This window comes from Mytilus californianus, unplaced genomic scaffold (genome assembly GCF_021869535.1).
Source record: "Mytilus californianus isolate M0D057914Y unplaced genomic scaffold, xbMytCali1.0.p SCAF_7, whole genome shotgun sequence".
NCBI lineage: Eukaryota > Metazoa > Mollusca > Bivalvia > Mytilida > Mytilidae > Mytilus > Mytilus californianus.
The window spans coordinates 37,631,044-37,650,569 of NW_026262723.1; the positions used below are offsets into that span (position 1 = coordinate 37,631,044).

The 19,526-nt window shown below is 29.5% G+C and overlaps 1 protein-coding gene across 1 annotated transcript in view; it reads right to left on the reverse strand.

Annotated features, from left to right (window-relative positions):
• Positions 1–207: 207 nt before the first annotated feature.
• The window catches only part of LOC127707953 (sodium-independent sulfate anion transporter-like), a 53,370-nt gene continuing 34,051 nt past the window's right edge, over positions 208–19,526 (reverse strand). Inside the window, exons 3-21 of the mRNA XM_052212720.1 lie at positions 18,837–19,053; positions 14,216–14,318; positions 12,361–12,565; positions 11,851–11,936; positions 11,243–11,322; positions 10,578–10,632; positions 10,165–10,258; positions 9,634–9,809; positions 9,185–9,257; positions 8,404–8,454; positions 7,531–7,591; positions 6,993–7,189; positions 6,434–6,492; positions 5,755–5,826; positions 4,403–4,511; positions 3,582–3,649; positions 3,208–3,273; positions 2,630–2,717; positions 208–1,859 (exon numbers count right to left, since the gene is read on the reverse strand). Coding sequence (XP_052068680.1) covers positions 1,771–1,859; positions 2,630–2,717; positions 3,208–3,273; positions 3,582–3,649; positions 4,403–4,511; positions 5,755–5,826; positions 6,434–6,492; positions 6,993–7,189; positions 7,531–7,591; positions 8,404–8,454; positions 9,185–9,257; positions 9,634–9,809; positions 10,165–10,258; positions 10,578–10,632; positions 11,243–11,322; positions 11,851–11,936; positions 12,361–12,565; positions 14,216–14,318; positions 18,837–19,033 — 1,929 coding nt within the window. The 5' untranslated portion in view covers positions 19,034–19,053 and the 3' untranslated portion in view covers positions 208–1,770. The remainder of the gene's footprint in view (positions 1,860–2,629; positions 2,718–3,207; positions 3,274–3,581; positions 3,650–4,402; positions 4,512–5,754; positions 5,827–6,433; positions 6,493–6,992; positions 7,190–7,530; positions 7,592–8,403; positions 8,455–9,184; positions 9,258–9,633; positions 9,810–10,164; positions 10,259–10,577; positions 10,633–11,242; positions 11,323–11,850; positions 11,937–12,360; positions 12,566–14,215; positions 14,319–18,836; positions 19,054–19,526) is intronic.

Sequence of the window (19,526 nt, forward strand, 5' to 3'; positions counted from 1 at the left end):
TTGCAGCAGATGAGACGATTAAGTGTGGCTAAAACTGAACTGAGATTGTACTTTGACACAAAAGTTAACCAAAGCCATTGATCTGTGAAGTGCCAATTACAAAGACATATTATAAGGAATAGAAGGAACTTTGATAATCCACATGTAAAGACAAATTAAACATTTCATGACAGCTCTTTCACATCGAACATATTACAGAATAGAGACTAATTTACTTCAGTTTTATTCATATAAAATTCATATAAATACATAATAATAATTATCATTTACAAAATACATATATTCTTATAAAACAAATACTGGTCACATTTAAAACAAGCACTTATAAACAAAATAACAAAAATATCTTTACAACAATTTGAACAACCTGCTTCTGTGTGTAAAAATGTTTTAACTTGTAACTTTTAACTACGTCTGCTTAAATCTTAATCTATATTGTCACACAGATTCTCACCGTCCCTAAGGAAAATGTTCTTTGATTTTTTACACACTGCAAATCTATAATTTTAAGAATAGAGAGCCCCGTAAATTACTACTTGTATTCTAAACAAAAACATAAAGTATCATATGGCTTTGTCTTTTTACGAAGTTCTGACACGAAAATTGAAGAAAATAATCTTGAATATGCAAACTCTATTCCAACAAGTAAGGGCTATTCCATTAAAATGTATGTTGGAGGGTAGGAAGGGACTTTCAAAATATCCCTACAACCAAGAATCATTTTTAAGATAATTTTGCATAATGGTAATAGATGCATACTGAAAAAAGACCCATGACCCACATTCAATAATTAAACTTCCCTTCCTACCCTCCCACATACATTTTAATGGAATAGCCCTAAATTTGTAAATTTGTATTTTTCTCTTCAAATATTGGTTATTATTCTAATTCAGCCATGAAATGTTTGTTTAGTTTGTTTTGGTTTTGTTTGTTTACTCTTTTAATAATATTTCAACTTTATAGGAAAAGGGAAGTTCTGATTTTAGTTATAATTTAATAAAGTTAGGTAGAGAAAGGGGAAGTAATTCAGATAATTATGAATGAATACAAATTTATTATTCATTACCTTAATAGTGAAACTTTTTAAGAGAATGAGTAATCCTATAAACTTTTAGCTTTTCTCAAGCATTCATCTCAGAACAAACGATTTTGCACACATCTTACAAGAAATAAGTTCTTTAAGCATAATTCTGGTTATTTTTTCATACAGACAAATATAAGCAATTTTTATTTAACGATCAATAACAAGTTCAAGTTACATACAATTATTTTGAATGCCTCTATTTGTAAAAATATAAATCACCATAGTTAAAATCATCACAGCTCTCAATAATGTTATGTTATCAACAATACAGTTTTGAACCTAAACACAATACAACACCGGCGCGGATCCAGCTATTTTGAAAGGGGGGAAAACCCCCGGAACACCATGAAATATTCACACAAAAAAAAAACACAAAAAAAATTGAGGAAAAAAAGGAGGGAGGTTCCAACACCCAGAAGACCCCCCTTGATCCGCCAATCCAACACAAAATTTTTTAACGGAACCATGATGGTACCATTATAAAATGGAACAATATAATATCCAACATTAGCCATTTAAAAAAATATACAATCACATAATTCAAAAGATCAAGAAAATGACTAAGCATTTGATCATATTTAGACAATTTCTTGAAATATTTTATCACATAATACAAGGATGAAGTTTGTCCGATGATGTATGGTATAAACAATGATTTTTGTTTTATAATCTCACTTAGTTCAATATTACAAACGGCTGCTAATATCAACAATAACAGTAGCTTCTCCGAGGGTATGTGGTAATTCACCATTCTGGAGTTCTTTCTTTAACTCATCTGAAATAAAGTATAAAAATAGTTATCAAATATTTTTTTTTGAAAAAGTGACAAGGAAGATCTCATGATTTGATTGATCATAATCACACAGATAATCTTTCCAAAACTCTCAAGGGAAGCATAGAAATGAAATATGCCAAAATTTTTAATGACTAATGTTCAGCTTTTTTGAAAGCTGCAACACTTTGTGACGGCTGAATTAGTTCCAGTAAAAATTTATACATGTGTAATGGGATGCAACTCTTGGTCTAACTGTAGTATTTTGCAGACTGTTGTTTATCTTTTTTCTTTTCACAATGGTATTTTCTGTCTTTTTTTCAATTTCTGTTTTTTTTTTCTGCCCCCATCTCTCTTTACTTTTTTCTAACGTTTCAGTGTAGTTAAATAGACTGATTTTTTTTCAGCCAGCCTGTTCAGAATAAACAATAGTATGAAACATTTTAAGACTTCTTTTTGTTTAAAATGAAGGTCCCGAGAAAAAAAAAAGAAAACAGGAATGCTTCACAAATCACAACAGACACATTTTTTTTTACTTTTTTCTTATGTACCAATTCTGCACTTATTAATACTCCCATTTTTCTATTTAATTTGGACTCATTGTTTAACATTTTCTTCAAAAAAAAGTTTGTTCATTGAATTAAGTACTTAGAACAGTTATCATACAAGGTGTATTTGGCCTTCTATTAGCTGATTGTTCCTATCAAATATCCATAAAAATCAGCATTCAATAAATAATAACGAATCAGCTTTATGTTAAAATCTATTCTTACCTTGTAATATCCTACAGCCATCTTTTATTGTAGCACTGACCACAAGGTCATTTATTTCTGCATATTCTATGTATCGAAATACTTTTTCCTGTGAAATAAAAAAATAACCATTAGAGTCTGCATTATAAATGGAAACTTTAAGCAATTAATTATAAAATATCGAAAATTTGAATTATAAATGAAAGCTCTAATATTTAAAAATATAAATGATTTATCTTTTTTAGGTCAACCAGAGCTAACATTTGACCTGTTTATGGCAGAAATTAATCACCTTCATTTTCTAATTCAGCAATTTTATGTATTTTTGTTTTTGTTTTTATTTTTGTTTAATTCTTTTTAATAGTTTGACTATATGAAATGTCATAAAAATTCCTGATACATCACGAAGGTCGAAAACTATAAACTATGTGTTACAACAATTTCATTGCACCTTCAAATGCAGGAAATTTTTATTGGCAAACTTGAGGTCATTATAACCCTGACAATGGCAGCCCCCTTTTTTGTCAATGTAAACCTTAATATGAAGCACAATTTCACAAATCGGGGACTGATTGTTTCAAATTAAATTTCTAACTTACTGTAATACAGGCAAAGACAATCTTTGAATCTCTCCTTGCAAATTCAACAATCATTTCTTTTATACACTGCAAAATGAAAGACAATACATTGTGAGGCATAAAAAGTTATTTTATTAACTGCTACATTAAAATTATATAACAATGAGAAATCATTAATGGGTTGAGCTTTGTTGCATCTAAATGTCATATTAGCTAATTAACTATACAAATTATAAACAACAAAATTAATACCTCTGTACCTTTGATTGTATTGGTTTTTAGAGAATAAAGTATTGTATTGTATTGTAATAAAATTTAACTAATACGGCAATATCTATATATAGATGCTTTATAAGCATAAATTTTGCTGTTCAAACATATTTCTAAATACTTACTTGTATAGAACTATAGTCTATTTCTGATATATGACTGCAATCTAAAACAACTGACTGGTATCTGCCGTCTGAAATTGAAAGAAATTAATTTTGAAGATACATTGTGCTGATATGAGTGTTAGAGCTAATTTCCTAATGCTTGTAGAGTAAGATTTTGGTTGGCTTTTCATGCTTTGTTTGTATCAACGTTTGCTCAAGCATTGTAATTAAGATTGACATCTGCAAACCATATAAAATAGGTGGAGTTAAACCTGTATACATTATACATAAACATTTGATTGGATGTTATCCTGTAGGTTAAGAACACCCAATTGTACATGTAAACATTACAAGACAATGTTAGTAAGGTTGAACTCTGCCCAATCTATATTGTTTGCAGATGTCAATCTTAATTACAATACTTGAGAAAACATTTATACAAACAAAGCAAGCTGGCCAACAAAAGTCTTAATCTTTAAGCATTAGGAAATTAGCTCTAATAAGAAGTCATTTTTGCATGGTATCAAAGGAATAGGATCAATTTTTTTCTAAATTTATAAAACAAAATCTTTTACTCTAAAAATTGTTTACATCCTGGTCCTTTGATCTTTGATGGATAGTTATCTCATTAACAATCATACCACATCTCCACATTGTACACATTTCTGTTTTTAACGGCTTCATACATTGTGAAACTTTTTGGAACTAGAACATATTCGTACAAATTTCAAATTTACCCACTTGTATCTATCAAATACCCTCTCATCTGTTTCTGAATGACTGTTGGGTTGCTGTCTCATTGACATTGACCCCACATCACCTTTTATTTATATATTTCTCACCTTTTTCTGACAGATGTTCCATTTCTTCTAGAATATAGTCAACAGCTGGGAAATTCAAACCATGATTTATCTTTAATACTAATATATTGTTTGCATCAGTTGGTACTGTCTGAAAAAAAAATATATATACATGTATTATCAAATTTTTCTGTCTACCTCCATGATTATTGCTAAAGTTGCATTAAGAATTAATTAAGCTATTTCTTTGAATTCTTGCAAAATTCTGCAAAATGCTGCAAAGGTTAAGATGGCTGCAGGAATTATAATGTACAGAAGGGTGAAATGTTACATGGATCTGGTAATTTTCATCATTTATACCCAAAAAAAACACATGAGCTGGTACAAATTCTGTCAAAAAAAGGTTTAGCAAGATAAATTTAAATGAAAAAAAATGAAGCTTTAAGCAAGAACATTTTTTTTCAAAGTATGGTAATATTTCAGTAGCGGCATATAAAAGAAAACATTAGATAACAGTTGTTGTGTTTATTTGACTTGTGTTTTTAAGACTCTAGCTTAGAAAGATAAATTGTGATGTTTCCCTTGTATATCAAAATTAGAGCTCTTACAGAATTCATTATTTCCTGATATCGAAACAGATTTATTTCTACCACATAAAAATACAGAACAATACAGACCAGTTAAAACATATTTTATGTAAAGATTTGCCACACAATTGTAAGATTATTACACAAACCTTGGTAAATATTGTCCCAAACTGAATATTTTTAAATTTCAAGTTTTTCTAAAGTGCACTTTCAATATAATTCTAATTTCAGCACCAATTTTATGCAATAATCTTACAATGCACATTGGTAACCACATGCAATTTTACAAATTTAACAACATTTTATTTTTTTTAAACATGCAATAATGAAACAAAAACATTACATTGTTGTTACAATATTTACTCTCATGTTTAAAAGAAGAAACCATTTTCTAAATCCCTCTCTTTTTGTATGTGCAACTAAAAGTTAAGCATATAATGACTTAAATCTACCTGACTGCCAATTTTTGGAAAGCATAAATCTAAAATCTGGAATCATATTTATTTTTTTATGTTTATTAATGCTCACTTGTTTCAAGATATGTATCTATCTAGGAATATGATATAAGTATACACAGGGAAGTAAAAGGTTTTAAAAATTAAAAAAAATGATAACTTTATCATTAACTATTTGCAAAGACTTTAATTCAAAACTGTCATATCAGGGACTTTTATAGCTTCTTATATGGTAAGGGTTTTGCTCATTGTTGAATGCCATACCTTTAGTTGCTTAAACCTTTTTTTTTATATAAAATGCCAATTTACTCTATGACACATAGTTTTTGATTGGTTTATTTTCAACTCTTACCTTAATTTTTGGTCTGGCCATGGGATACAACAACATAATCAAAGAAATACCAACACCAATTATAATGCCATACTGCAAAAAAAAGATATTATTTTAATCTACAGTTGATTATATGTTAATAGGTATTAACATCACTTTGTGTGGGTTTTTTTTTACAATGGACCAATTATTAATTTACTTCATTACTCATACATATGATGTTCAGCCTAAGAGTCTACATAAATGTTGTATGAAAAAATTAAGAATTTTTTGAAACAATTATACTCCCATAATGCAACAGTGTTCTTAATTGGTCCTATATGTAGTGCTTAGTTTCATAAGTGTAAATTCTAGTTTCTTTGAAAACCATAAACCATGTGACTGACAAAATATCACATGCTGGTAGAATTAACATTGTCATACTTAAAATGACAGAAAAAGATATACTTATACCAAGACCATAAATTCTTGCATTGTATCTGATGCTTTTTATTTTAATATTAAGGAAATATATTTGTTTATATACATGTTGTTGGGCACTTGTGAATTGTCGTCCATATTCAAAACCTTACAGATGTTTATTTTCGGTTAACTTGAGTTGCTGTTTCATTGATGTTTACCCCAAATTCCCCTTTTATTCATCACTAAATGTTAAAATAAAAAGATAAAAAGATGCTGCCTTTTTTTTTTTTTAACTTACTTCTATTCCAACTGCCAGCGAGGAAATAAATGTTATTATTAAGGGTATGAGGTCAAGTTCTGAAAAACAACAACAATAAAACATTTACATAATATTGAATACTAAATATGAATACAGAAATAAAAAATAAATATCACTAGGAAAACGGAGCAGAGTTACGTAATCATTCCTGACTTCCCAATTTGTACAGATATGGTAAAAATCAATGTTTTGTCTTGGGAAAATTCAAAAATCCTTTAAATAGATAAATGTATGTAAACACATTTTTTTTCTGCATAAAAACAGAACAACACAGATAAATTAAAAAAGTTTCGTGTATAAATATTTACCACACAATTAAAAGATTATTGCATTAGTCTTTGTGCATATTGACCCAAACAGAATATTTAATAAACTAGAAGGTGCCATTGAGTGTTGAAGATTTTCTTAAAATTTCATTGAAATTGATTCCCTTGTTACTAAGTTTTAGTTATAAGTGCTGAAAGACCAACAGACCAACCAACAAAGGAGGAATGAATGAACAGACAGACAGACTCAAAGATCACAATAAGAAACTTACTTTTCACCCGCCATAATGTTCGTGGAATTTCATAATCCACCATCTGTATTACGGCCGAGATGATAACAGCTGCCAAGGCAGATTTAGGAATGTATTTAAACAATGGTGTTAACACTTGTAATGCCAACAGTATTATTGCACCAGTGACTATCCCAGAAGCTGGAGTCCGAACACCGCTCTGTGAATTTACTGCAGTTCTACAGAACAGAAGAGAAAATCAAATAATGAAATGGCTAAAAGTAGAGACATATAGTCTTCATATGAATTATTTTTAAAAAAAATCTTTTTGTCATATAAGTTATACTTTTAAAACTGTTAACTAATTTTCTTACATATGATTTATTATAATTAAGATTTTATAAAGTGTTTTAAAAATGTTGAAATCAAAATATTAAAATTGAAAATTTGAATTTAAGTTTGATACAGTTATCTTGACCTAAAAAAATATTCCACCTACACATCAAATTGCACATTTCAGGGAAAAACTTTTTTCAAAAGAGTTAATTACAAAATCTGAATGTTATTAGAGGAAACTCACCTGGAGAAACTCCCTGTGACTGGATATGATGAAAAAAATGAGCTAACTATATTGGCTATACCTACAATAAATTAGAGAACGGAAACTAAAAATTTTGCAATTTTTCCATTTATAAAGGGGCATAACTCTAGAACGGTTAAAGTGATGCCACCAAAATTCAATATTGATCTATGTTTTGTGGTAATAAGCATTGTGTATAAGTTTCATAACATTTGGTTGTAGCAAACTCAAGTTAGAAAACGGAAACCAATTTTGGGACGTACGTACGTACGTACGTACAGACGGACAAGGGTAAAACTTAATGCCCCCACCGCCATGGCCGGGGCATAAAAATTAAGAAATACATATACAAATATTTTTTTCACATTAAAATTTTGGTTAACTTATAAATAATCAAACAACTATAATTCTCCTAAAAAAAACATCAATGTTAAATATTTATTTCTGAAACCTTTACAGCGCAAATAAAATTTATTTTGTTTTTTTTTTTAAATGTAAAACATACTTGTGATAATTGTGTGAAAACTATAATATATATTTATTCTCATACATTCTCCAATAGGATACAACATTTTTATACTAAATTATACACGGGTGCCACATGTGGAGCAGGATCTGCTTACCCTTTCGGAGCACCTGAGATCACCCCCAGTTTTTGGTGGGGTTCGTGTTGCTTAGTCTTTAGTTTTCTATATTGTGTCATCTGTACTATTATTTGTCTGTTTGTCTTTTTATTTTTGGCCATGGCGTTGTCAGTTGTTTTCGATCTATGAGTTTGACTGTCCCTCTGGTATCTTTCGTCCCTCTTTTAAGACATTAAGACTTAAAAAAAATTAAAATTTTTAGGAATGTCACTAAAGTAGTTCAACTTACCAATGGCAATGAGTTCTTGACTAGGATAAATTTTATAATTATTTCTTCTTGCTGAAAATAAAAAGTTATAAAATTTACAATACAGAAACCTTTCACATCATTATGAACTTATGTACTAAGTTTAATGTTGGTGTGACGACAACTTCATGGTCAACTAACTTAAACCAAAAATTTATCCTGATTTGGGAGTGACGAACAAATAGATAAAAACCCACCCTACTTTCTTAGACTGGGTATAAAAATGCATACATGTGAACCTCCCGACAAGAGTACAATAATCCTATTTTCAGGGGTCTCCTCCCGTTGAAGAGAAAAAAATCCCGTGTATTAAAAATATCATGAATGAAAAATATCAGGCGATGTTTACGAATGTTTGTTATTGAAGAAATAAAAACCTGATGTATTAAACGTATCCTGATTACGCAACATGTGGAGATTTTGACCTGGCCGGCGGCTAAGTAACAAGTGATAATAGTATGATTGAACAATAAACAGGTGATAGGATATTAAATCCTCGATATGGCTTCTATAATGGCACACACCGATAAATACCGGCATTGATAGAAAAGTGGAAAGTTGTTTTCAAAACATCGATTGGAAGGTTTTGATGCCGAAAAAACATTTAATAAACTTTCAACTCATTTTAATGTTAGCTGTTAAAAAACAAAACTTGTTAGAATTACAACTTTTGCATGAACAATGTTTGCTTGGATTGTAAATAAAAAAAACACATTACAAATGGGTCCTATATGTTTTAAAATTAATGTACCAGTATACTTACAAAATGCTTTGGCGATGGCTATGAGTTCTACAAGACCAAGTAATGGTACAATGATAAATCCTGCTCCTATACCCTGCAAATAAAATAATAAAAAATATATATAAAAAATTGGTCTAGTCTATTCATAATTTTACCGGTGTTTGGAAAAAAAATGATAGCTATTGAAACCAAGCAGAACTCAGTTAAACTTAAGGTTTAAAGGTTACCTGAATCAAACTGTTTACTTGAGCAATAATAATTATAACAGCTAACTTTTTTTCATACAAAGTTGATTTACAGATAAATGATATATTTTCCATGAAACTAATTTATTGAACATGCTCAAATAAAACATTCCAAAAAAAAATGTAAGACATTTTTTTTCTAGAAATAATTCAATTTATTGAATAGATGGATCATTGTGTTTTAAAAACTATATGTATTGCATAAATAAATGAATTTTACTTTACCGAAAAAATTTCTGAAGTACTGATAGTTGTGTTACCATCAGACACAGAGAATGCAGGGACTTTTACTGGTGGTAATCCACTTTTAATATGACCGGTAATTGAAAGCTTGTCTACATCATAATTAAGTAGAATGGCTACTATTCCCGAAGCAGATATCACAACTATTGCATTAGCACCTGCAAATAAAAGAGTGTTGTGAAATGAGAGACTTATCTCTTTAAATAATAATATGAACCACAACGAAAATAAGCTTGAAATAAGAATAATAAAAAAAAAATACAGGCAAGGGAGATAACTTGGATTATTTATGCTACCTCTGTCTACTGAATGTATTTAAATGTAATGCAATAGTTTTTATTTCATATTTTTTCTTTTTGGATTAATATTCATATTACATTAACATGTTCTCATACTGAATATGCATATTAATTTGAAGCTGGACATTAAGCAGCCATCAATCATCATCATTAAAATTAGCATATAACAAATAATAATGAACCCACAGTATATAATTTATAAATTCAAACTTACTTGTTCCAACTAGCCAAAGAATATATCTAGCAACTTTTACACAGCGTGATGGTGTAGTACCGGGATCGTCTTTCCATTCTATTGTTCTCAATTTCTAAAAATAACATTTTGATTTCATTTTAAAAATGGATTTTATGAAATATGTGAAGAATATTTCAGTATACTTTCTAGGGAAATTACAGTATATTTACCATCAGTGATTGATCAAGAATAACTTTCAAATTGGAATAGATTTAAATCATTTTTTTTTAATATCATCAATTCTCATTTCAATTTTTTGTTCCCGTTAGATTAAAAACTCATCTATTTATAGATTATCTTTTAAAAACCAATATTGTGCACGTAACATATCTGAATTAAATTAAGAATTTTTCGTGATATTGATTTTGAAAATTTTTCTTTCTAAATCTTACCTTCATTAAGACTAATAAAACCAAGCTTGATAATCCCATTGTTAAATCCCATACACTGAAAAATAAATAATAATAGTAATGCTACTATGTATATGCTTAAAAAACTATTTGAAAGGTTCCTTTTAAGATGATGCAATATTCATGGATAACAATGAGTATCAAATTATTTGACTTTAAAATGTACTCTAAAAAAGAAAAATTCAACCTTGATGAATTTTATGTAAATGAACCTTATTCTACTTAATCTTGTCTTTTTTAAAAAAAAAGTCACAGCTAGGGAATTTTTGGATGATGCTGCAAATGATGGGCCCTTCAGCTTATTATTAACTGAAATAGCCAATGAAAGTACATGTTCTGATCTGTTGATGTACTGATCGTTCACTTAATTTTTTGAATCTAGAAATGTGCATGAACTGGAGAATCTATTAACCATTTTTTTTTTTAATTTATTTCATTTGTATTGTGCTTTTCATGCTAATCTACCCACTATCTCTTCCTTTTCAATACTTAATTTTTATCATTAGTAAGCAGGTAGATGTTGTAATATTTCATTCCTAGAAATAGTTATTCATAGTTAAAAAAATAAGGTATCAAAAATTACTGATTTAATGAAACTTTTACAATTCCAAAGAGTATACTGTAAGGACACACACATATACACTTACTTTGTCTCTGGTATATGTTTAAAAGTTTCATACACCATATCCAGAAAATCTCTTGGTATATTTTTCAGACCTAATATTCCCTGAAATCAAAGTAAAAACGGATAACGTAATATTGACAAAATATCTAGACTCAAGACATAAAAATTCATTTTATACAAATGGTTTTTGAAAATTTATTTTTTCTAATAAAAAATTATGCATAAAACCTAATAGTTGACAATCAAATAACAATTTGTTCATGTTTTTTATTGTTCAATTGAACTGATAAATTGGTATTTCGATTATCCTTCTGAATCAAATTATTTAAGTACTACAAATGAATGACAAAATGCTTAAACTTTAATTTCATTTCTATAAAAAAAAATTAGAATTAACCAGCACCAAGTCAGAAACATAACAATTTATCATTTTCTTTACCAATTGGAGTATTCTAAAAAAAAAAATTGCCAATGTTCTTGACTTGTATCTGGCTAGCTGTTATATTATTGTTTCTTTTTCTTTAAACTTTATCTCTATATATATAATTGATAGTAGTTTTATATGTACAATGTTAATAGCTGTAAATCTGACAAACAAACATTGTAAAAAAGTTTTTTTTTACGACCTACCTTAACTTGTCCGAAGGCAATAGTGATGGCAGCAGCAGACGTGAAGGCGTTTATCACAGGATGGGATATAAAATTCACTAATATACCTAAACAATTATAGAAAAAAATTATTGTAAAATAAGTTCTAATTCCATTATATATTTAAATAGCTCATTTTCATCTTCAATCAAATTTTGGATAATAAATAAATAAGTTACAGATTCAATTTTCTTCCCAAAAGATTGATACTGCTTTCATTACTTGAATATGAATTTTTCAACGAATGCGAAAATCAATTGTTCAAAGTTTGACATCAGAAAATCTTGAAAGATGTTAACATGGGGGAAGGGCCTGACAAAATATAATTCTTTACCAAAAAATATCTTAGCCATTTTAAAATTACCCCTATTTGACAGTGTATAGTACACATTTGTGTATAATACACATTAATAAAAATTGATGAAATTCTGCAATTTTAATTCTTAAGAACTGCACTCTTTTTTGAACAAAACTTAAAAATTGTTTACCTACCTAAATTAAGCAATCCCATAACAAGTTGTACAACTCCAGTCATGAGACATAACACAATAGCGTAAGTAGCATCGTCTTTGATTGGTGACATGGCGAAAGTTGCAGTCATCAGTGACATTATAGCTGTAGGACCGAGGGTAATATCTTTAGATGTACCAAGAAATGTGTATATAAAACATCCCATAAAAGCTGAGTATAAACCATACTGAAAAAGAATAAATATGCAAATTTTACATCCTGGTCTTTTTAAGAGATCATGTGACCAATTATGGTATGGAATCCTAAATACCTAAGGGGTGTTGAAGATGACTTAGCTTAGGAGGAAAATTAACAAATGCCTGCATAGATCAAGACAGAATATGGTAGGTACATACTGGTAATTGGCTCAGCTCATATTATGAAATATTGAAATGAAACAACATAAAGTACAATTTTCCAACCTATTAAGGACCATAACTTTTGAACAGTAAAATCGAAAATAGTCAATATAAAACTTGACCTTCATGTATCATCAGTAACAACACACCAACATTTTAAAAGCATTGGTTACACAGTTCATAAAATTGCACAGAAACTGTTAGCAGCAGCTCGCCCGGAAAACCCAGTTTTAATAAAATGCTTCGCTGAGCGCAGCCTGATACGATCGCAGAGGTCAAACCCTGAACAGTTGGGGCGAATTTGGATATAATATTCAAGCTTGATACTGTCTGAATTTTGATTGTGATCAAATTTTTGACATAATATAGGTTTCTGACACAAAATAAATGTGGTAAAAGATCTTACAAATCTATTGTGCAATACTGTGCAATTGAAGATTACTTCATGAAACTTTTACAAAATTTGAAATTTGAAAATTTTTGAAAAAAATATGAATTCCTTAAAAAAATTGGAACCAACCCCCCTCCCCCGCGACTTTTAGAATCCCCCCTTGGAGCAATTACCCCAAGACTCAATCCAAGCCTTTCCTTTGTAGTATGGAACCTTGTAGTACAATTTCAGAGAGATACATACACATCTAACACAAGTTATTGTTTGGAAACTAGAATTATAATGCATGTTTTTGGCCCTTTTTTGGCCCCTAATTCCTACATGTTTGATGCAATTACCCCCAAACTCAATCCCAGCCTTCCCTTTGTGATATGGAACCTTATGGTACAATATCAGAGAGATCCATACTTGAATGGTTTTACACTAGTGATTTTTGGGGCCCTTTATAGCTTGCTGTTCGGTGTGAGCCAATGCTCTGTGTTGAAGGCTGTACCTTGACCTATAATGGTTTACTTTTATAAATTGTAACTTGGATGGAGAGTTGTCTCATTGGCACTCATACCACATCTTCCTATATCTACTTATATATACACATAAGTTATTGTCCGGAAACTACAAAAAATGTTGTTTTTGGCCCCTTTTAGGCCCTTAATTCCTAAACTGTTTGCCCCATAACCCCTATTGAATCCAACCTTCTACTTGTGGTATTAAACATTGTTGTACAATTTCAGAGCAATTGAAATACTTATACACAAGTTATTATCCTAAAACTAGAAAAAAGTTTGTTTTGGGCCCCTTTTGGGCCCCTAATTCCTAAACGGTTGGGACCATCATCCCCAAAATCAATCTCAACTTTCCTTTTGTGGTATTGAACCTTCTTAAAAATTTCATAGAGATCCATTAACTTAAACTAAAGTTATTGTTCTGAAACCAATGTGTCTTCGTACGACGACGCAGACGACGACGACATCATACGATCCCAAAAAATATTTTGCGGTCGTATAACAAAAAAATTTTCGCTGTCATATAACAAAAAAATTTTTGCGGTCGTATAACAAAAAAAATTTTGCGGGTGTATAAAAATTACCTGTGGAGGAAGACCTGCTAATGTAGAGTAGGCAAGTCCCTGTGGTATGACTGTCATAGCAACTGTTAGTCCTGCTATAAAATCTGAAGTCAGATCGTTGACTCTGAAATAAGGAACAAAACTTTATATTTATAATTAAGTCTTATATTCAAGATAAAATATTTCAAATGTTCATAAACTTGAATCTTGAGAACAAAAGATAACAAAAAAAATTAAATTCTAAATAAAAGAACAAAAACAAAGACAATGAAGGGTTAGATATAATACTTGTACAAATCTTTGAAAACTAAATAACTGTGAAGAAAATGTCTAAGGTTGTACTATTTTTTATTTGTTATATACATAATGAAGTTACTTTGAATCCTTTAGGTTCTGAAACATGAATAATTCATGTTTTTCAGTCAGTGCAATCTTCCTTCATAAATGCATTCTTTATGGTACAGTGGGAATGGGCCAGGAGGATTTTGGAGATGAATATTCTTGCCTATAAAGAACTGAAAAAAATAACCTTGCCCAAAACAGGATGAAAATGACCAACAAAAAGCAGGAAATAAAAGTGTACATAAGTGAAAATAAATTTTGTGCACCATATCAAACCATAAAGAATATAAATTTTGTCGAGGTAGCCTGACTGAAGATGTATAAATAGTTTACAGTTCCATTAAAAATATTCAATGTTACATACAGAGAATTGTGATCAAACAGATTACAGTCTATAAAATGACCCAACTCTAGAACATTGACTCCAAACAGTAGTGCAATAAGTCAGCAGTTCTTTTTATAAACAGTGTCCGGAGTTCTTCTTTATCTAAGAGTTGTGACTTATCAGTGTTCATGACAACAAAACAAAACACTATCATATACCGTACGTATACTGCCTTCCTGATTCTAAAGACGTCATTTAAGAGATATTTAGAGAAACACAAGGTCAAGTCATTACTTGGAGCTAAAGGAAAGATTTCCTCACATTTGACTTCATGATTTATAAATTTTGTTACTACTATACCCCAAGAAAAGCCATGATAAGAAATAAAATAAAGAGACAATTAGAATCTTGAAAATATATATTTTTTTTTCACAAAGATGTCCAATGGTTTGTTAAGTAACACTGTCATATTTTGGTCATTCCTGAATCTTCAAAAGCAATGAACGGTTAAGACTAGCTGCTATCTAAACAAAAGACAACAAAGAATCACCACCTGAATTGTTTAATTGTTCAATTGACCTCCTGGAGTGACCACACAGCAAGCACATGCCACAAATTCCTTAAACCTTCGTCTCTTGACCCCTTGATAGTAGACATTCCAAGACTGACCATTCAACAAGGCCACACTTATGACAATTCATTACTTTATAAAAGGAAAATCGGCTAATTAAGTAAGTAAACGGTCTTTGCCTTTAAGATCTTATGTTTATCTTGTCAGATGAATTGTGACAAACGTTAAGTGGACTACTGTTATCTTTTCCAAATATGAAATTTTTAAATTGTCTCAAAAGATCTTATGAAAGCATAGCATCATCACCAAGTTTGAGATATTTTATTGAATCTGTTTATTTTGAAGGCCAAATTATCTGATTATTTCTGTTATTTCTATGCAAGTGACCTTAAATGATTTGTATTTATGAATTTAGTTCAGGTTTTTTTTAATTTTTTAATTTTTTTTAAATGATATTCTAAATTCAGATGAGTTAAGCTCTTTTCAACTGATTTTTATAGTTTGTTCTTATGTTGTGCTGTAATAATTTCTCCAATCAATAAAAAAGTAAAGGTTAAAGTATCATTAATTCCTGGGTTTTTTTAAGACAGAAGAGAAACTGAAGGCTTTACGAGCCTTTTATATGTCTGTTTTTTACCATTATTACCTACTATGAATGCATTTATGGAACCAACTTTCCTGGATAGAGTTAAAATTGTATTTTCATGGATATTTAATTTCATGCTTTTGCAAAACCAATAGAAATTTATACTCATTGAACATCTATATTCATGAGTTCCCTAGCCTATACCCATGAAATCAATGAAAATTGGTACTCCATGAATGATAATAAATGCACCGTATTTCAGTTTTGATAGCACCTTCACAATGAGTTTTTTTTTGTTTTACTTTATTTTCATATATCTTTTTTCATGATCCAACTGTCAAAGATAAAATCATTTTGATATCACTATTTACCATTTCTTAAATTTTGTTACAGGTAAAAGATCAATATATTAGATCTACAAACAGATTTTGACAGATTTGGTATCTGCATAACCCTAGATAAACTGTTTTTGAAGAAATTGTTGACCTATTTGTCAAATTTAAAGACCTCCTGCTAATGCAATGTCTTTAAAAACAAACCCAGAGTAGTGACCTCTCTAAACCAAAATATTTATGTTGGGTAAATGTTAATTCGACAGCAGGCCAACAGTATAATAAACTAAAAAGACTTTAAGAAGTAAGCTCATTATTTGTTATTCAGAGAAGTCGGAGAAGTCGGTGTTGATGGTAGAATTTTTTATCCTCAGTTAAGTTTGTTAAATTTATTCAAAACTTTTTTCCTTTCAGGCCTATTTAAAACTTGCAATATTGTTTTATAAGACACCTGTCTTATTGTTCGAAATTTCCTAACCGTGCGAGATCCTCATGGATGGTCAAGGTCGTTAAAAACCCCTGTAGTCGTATTGTTCAAAACTGTATGCTGAACTCAAGATATCTTTTGGTGAATTGTAATGTTAGATTGCTGTTTCATTGACATTTTCCACACATATCTTTTTATTCATATATTCATAACAAGTCAATACAAAAGTAAGGAGATGTGGTATGATTGCCAATAAGAAAACTATCCACCAGAGTCCATTAAATGACATGGAAATAAGCATCTATAGGTCACTGTTTGGCCTTCAACAATGAACAAATCTCAAGCTTACTTTCAATAATTACTATAATCAAGACTGAATATGAGAAAAGTGTCTGCTATTTTGTTTACCCCTGATAACTTCAACCCTAAATGAAAGCTTAAGCATTGAATGTCCATTTCAAGGGACTTAACTCCTAAAAACATTTCTTACTGAAATTGCTGTTAACCTAAATATCTAAATGTTCAGAAATGAAAATATGAGCATTCGCTAATAAAAAGAATTTTTTTTTCAAAATAAAAATTCTTAAACTCATGGAAACCAAGTATTAACCTTCATTAAAAAGAATTATTCTATACTTAAGTAAGTTGTTTTTTTAGCTTTTTAAAAGCTTCATTAAGTTCACAGCGAAAAATCTGTCGTTAAATTTATTGATTGATTGATTGTTTGGCTAATGTTCAGTGGCAAATATTTCATGCAAATTCAGGAAGAAAACAAATTAACAATAATTCTGATAAAGTGGTTCAACTAAGATGAAGATGTGTCATTGGAAAAGCTTGAGTGTTGGATATGGACAGAAATGTTGCTTTACAACTAGCAATGTCCAAAGAGGGGATAAATCTCCCTATACAAGGAATCTGATGTAAAATAGGATAGGAAATTTGTGTACAGGTGTCATTGATAGGTTTAATCATTTTCTTACATCCTAGGTCTCATTTCTTTTGTACTGTCAATTTCAATATAAAAAACCAACATGAAACACATATACATATTATATTCCAACATATTTCATCATGGTTCCATTTTAACTTTTTCCCAAATATTTTTTCATGAGTTACTGGAAGATGTATAACAGAAACTTCTTACCCTTCCGGAGCACATGACATTAAGTTTTCCTTTATTTTCAAATTAGACTCCTGCTACTTTTATAGAACTTAGTTTTCTATTTTTGTAGATTGTACTTAATGATTATGTTCTAATATTCCCTTATCTATTCTAATAATCTAGCCTCTGTCATCATCTTTTTGCCAAGTATAAGCAGTGCACTAGTATGATTTATGACATACCTGCATTTTGATAAATACTTAAAAATATGTTGTAATTTTGGGGGGAGGAAACAATCAGTTTTCAACTTGAAACTCAGTCAGAGAATTTGATCATAGACGCTTTGGGCTACTCAATTTTGAATGTAGCTCTCTCTATACGTATTTGTCTATCTTTTATTTTTGATATTTTTTTTGCTCTGCAATCCTGATAAAAGTTCACCCAGAAACGTGCTTTGAATGTGCATTGCTATCTATTTATTATCTTGGTTGAGAGGGCAAAATAAAAAAAAATAAAAATGATATTTCAGGAAATGATAATCTAATTTTGATTAAGTAAAAGAAAATACATGTGAAAGATACAAAAAAAAAAGAAACACATCCATACAAACTTACAAAATAGACAAACTGTATGGTTCTTAAAATTTCTAGCTATCCTTATATGTATTTATGTATCTTTTGGTTTCAACTTTTTTGCTCAGCATTCCTGATAAAGGTTGACACAGAAACATGCTTTGAACATGCATATCTTATATCTCGATTGAAAGAGCAAGAAATAAATGAATATAAAGAAATGCTTATCCAATTTCAATTAGGCAAAATGAAAAAATGAAAAAAATTGAGAAAAAAAAATAAAAAATTTACAAAATTAAATAGAATTCACAATATTCTAAATTTTTGCAGCATATTAAGAATCTTTACTGGAAATAAAAAGAAAATCTTAATAAAATGTTCCTACCTGTATTTTAATATCCATTTAGTAATAGGAAATCTTGTTTTCCATGCTTCCCTATTACAAGCATTGCTTATATGCTTCCTAGCTAATTTTCCAACTTGCACCATTATTCTTCGACAATCTAGGCCTCTTGTTTGTACAGACACAGGATGACCACGTAGAAGTGGTGTAGATTCTGATTCCTCTGAATTGTAACTCATGATTTCTTAGTGTCTTCATCCTGTTTTATAGTAAGAAAAATAAGGTCAGAGTTCATATGAATAAATTTAAATCGACCATAATAAACTTTATCTGTTGTACAGGTGTATCTTCGAGGAGGGAGAAAAACATCAAATTGTATGAATATTTCCAATATTTAAATCTATCAATACATGAAGAAAAGTTTTATCTTAAATTTAATAAGATTATAACATGAAATTATACTTAAATTCACAAAGTATTTGAAATTCAGTAATTCATTGACACTGACAACATGTAAAGAGTTTAAAAACATTTAACCCCAGTAATTTTAATAAATCAATTATATGAGTCCTTTTTTTCACCACAAACAGGATGAAAGTTCCATTTTTCATTTATACCAATGTTAATTCTTCTTAATAGTCAACTTTTTCTTATTTTATTCACAATCTTTGTAGGTAAAGTATATCACTTAGAAAATTTTTAAGAATTTAAAAGCAATTTTAAAATAAAAAA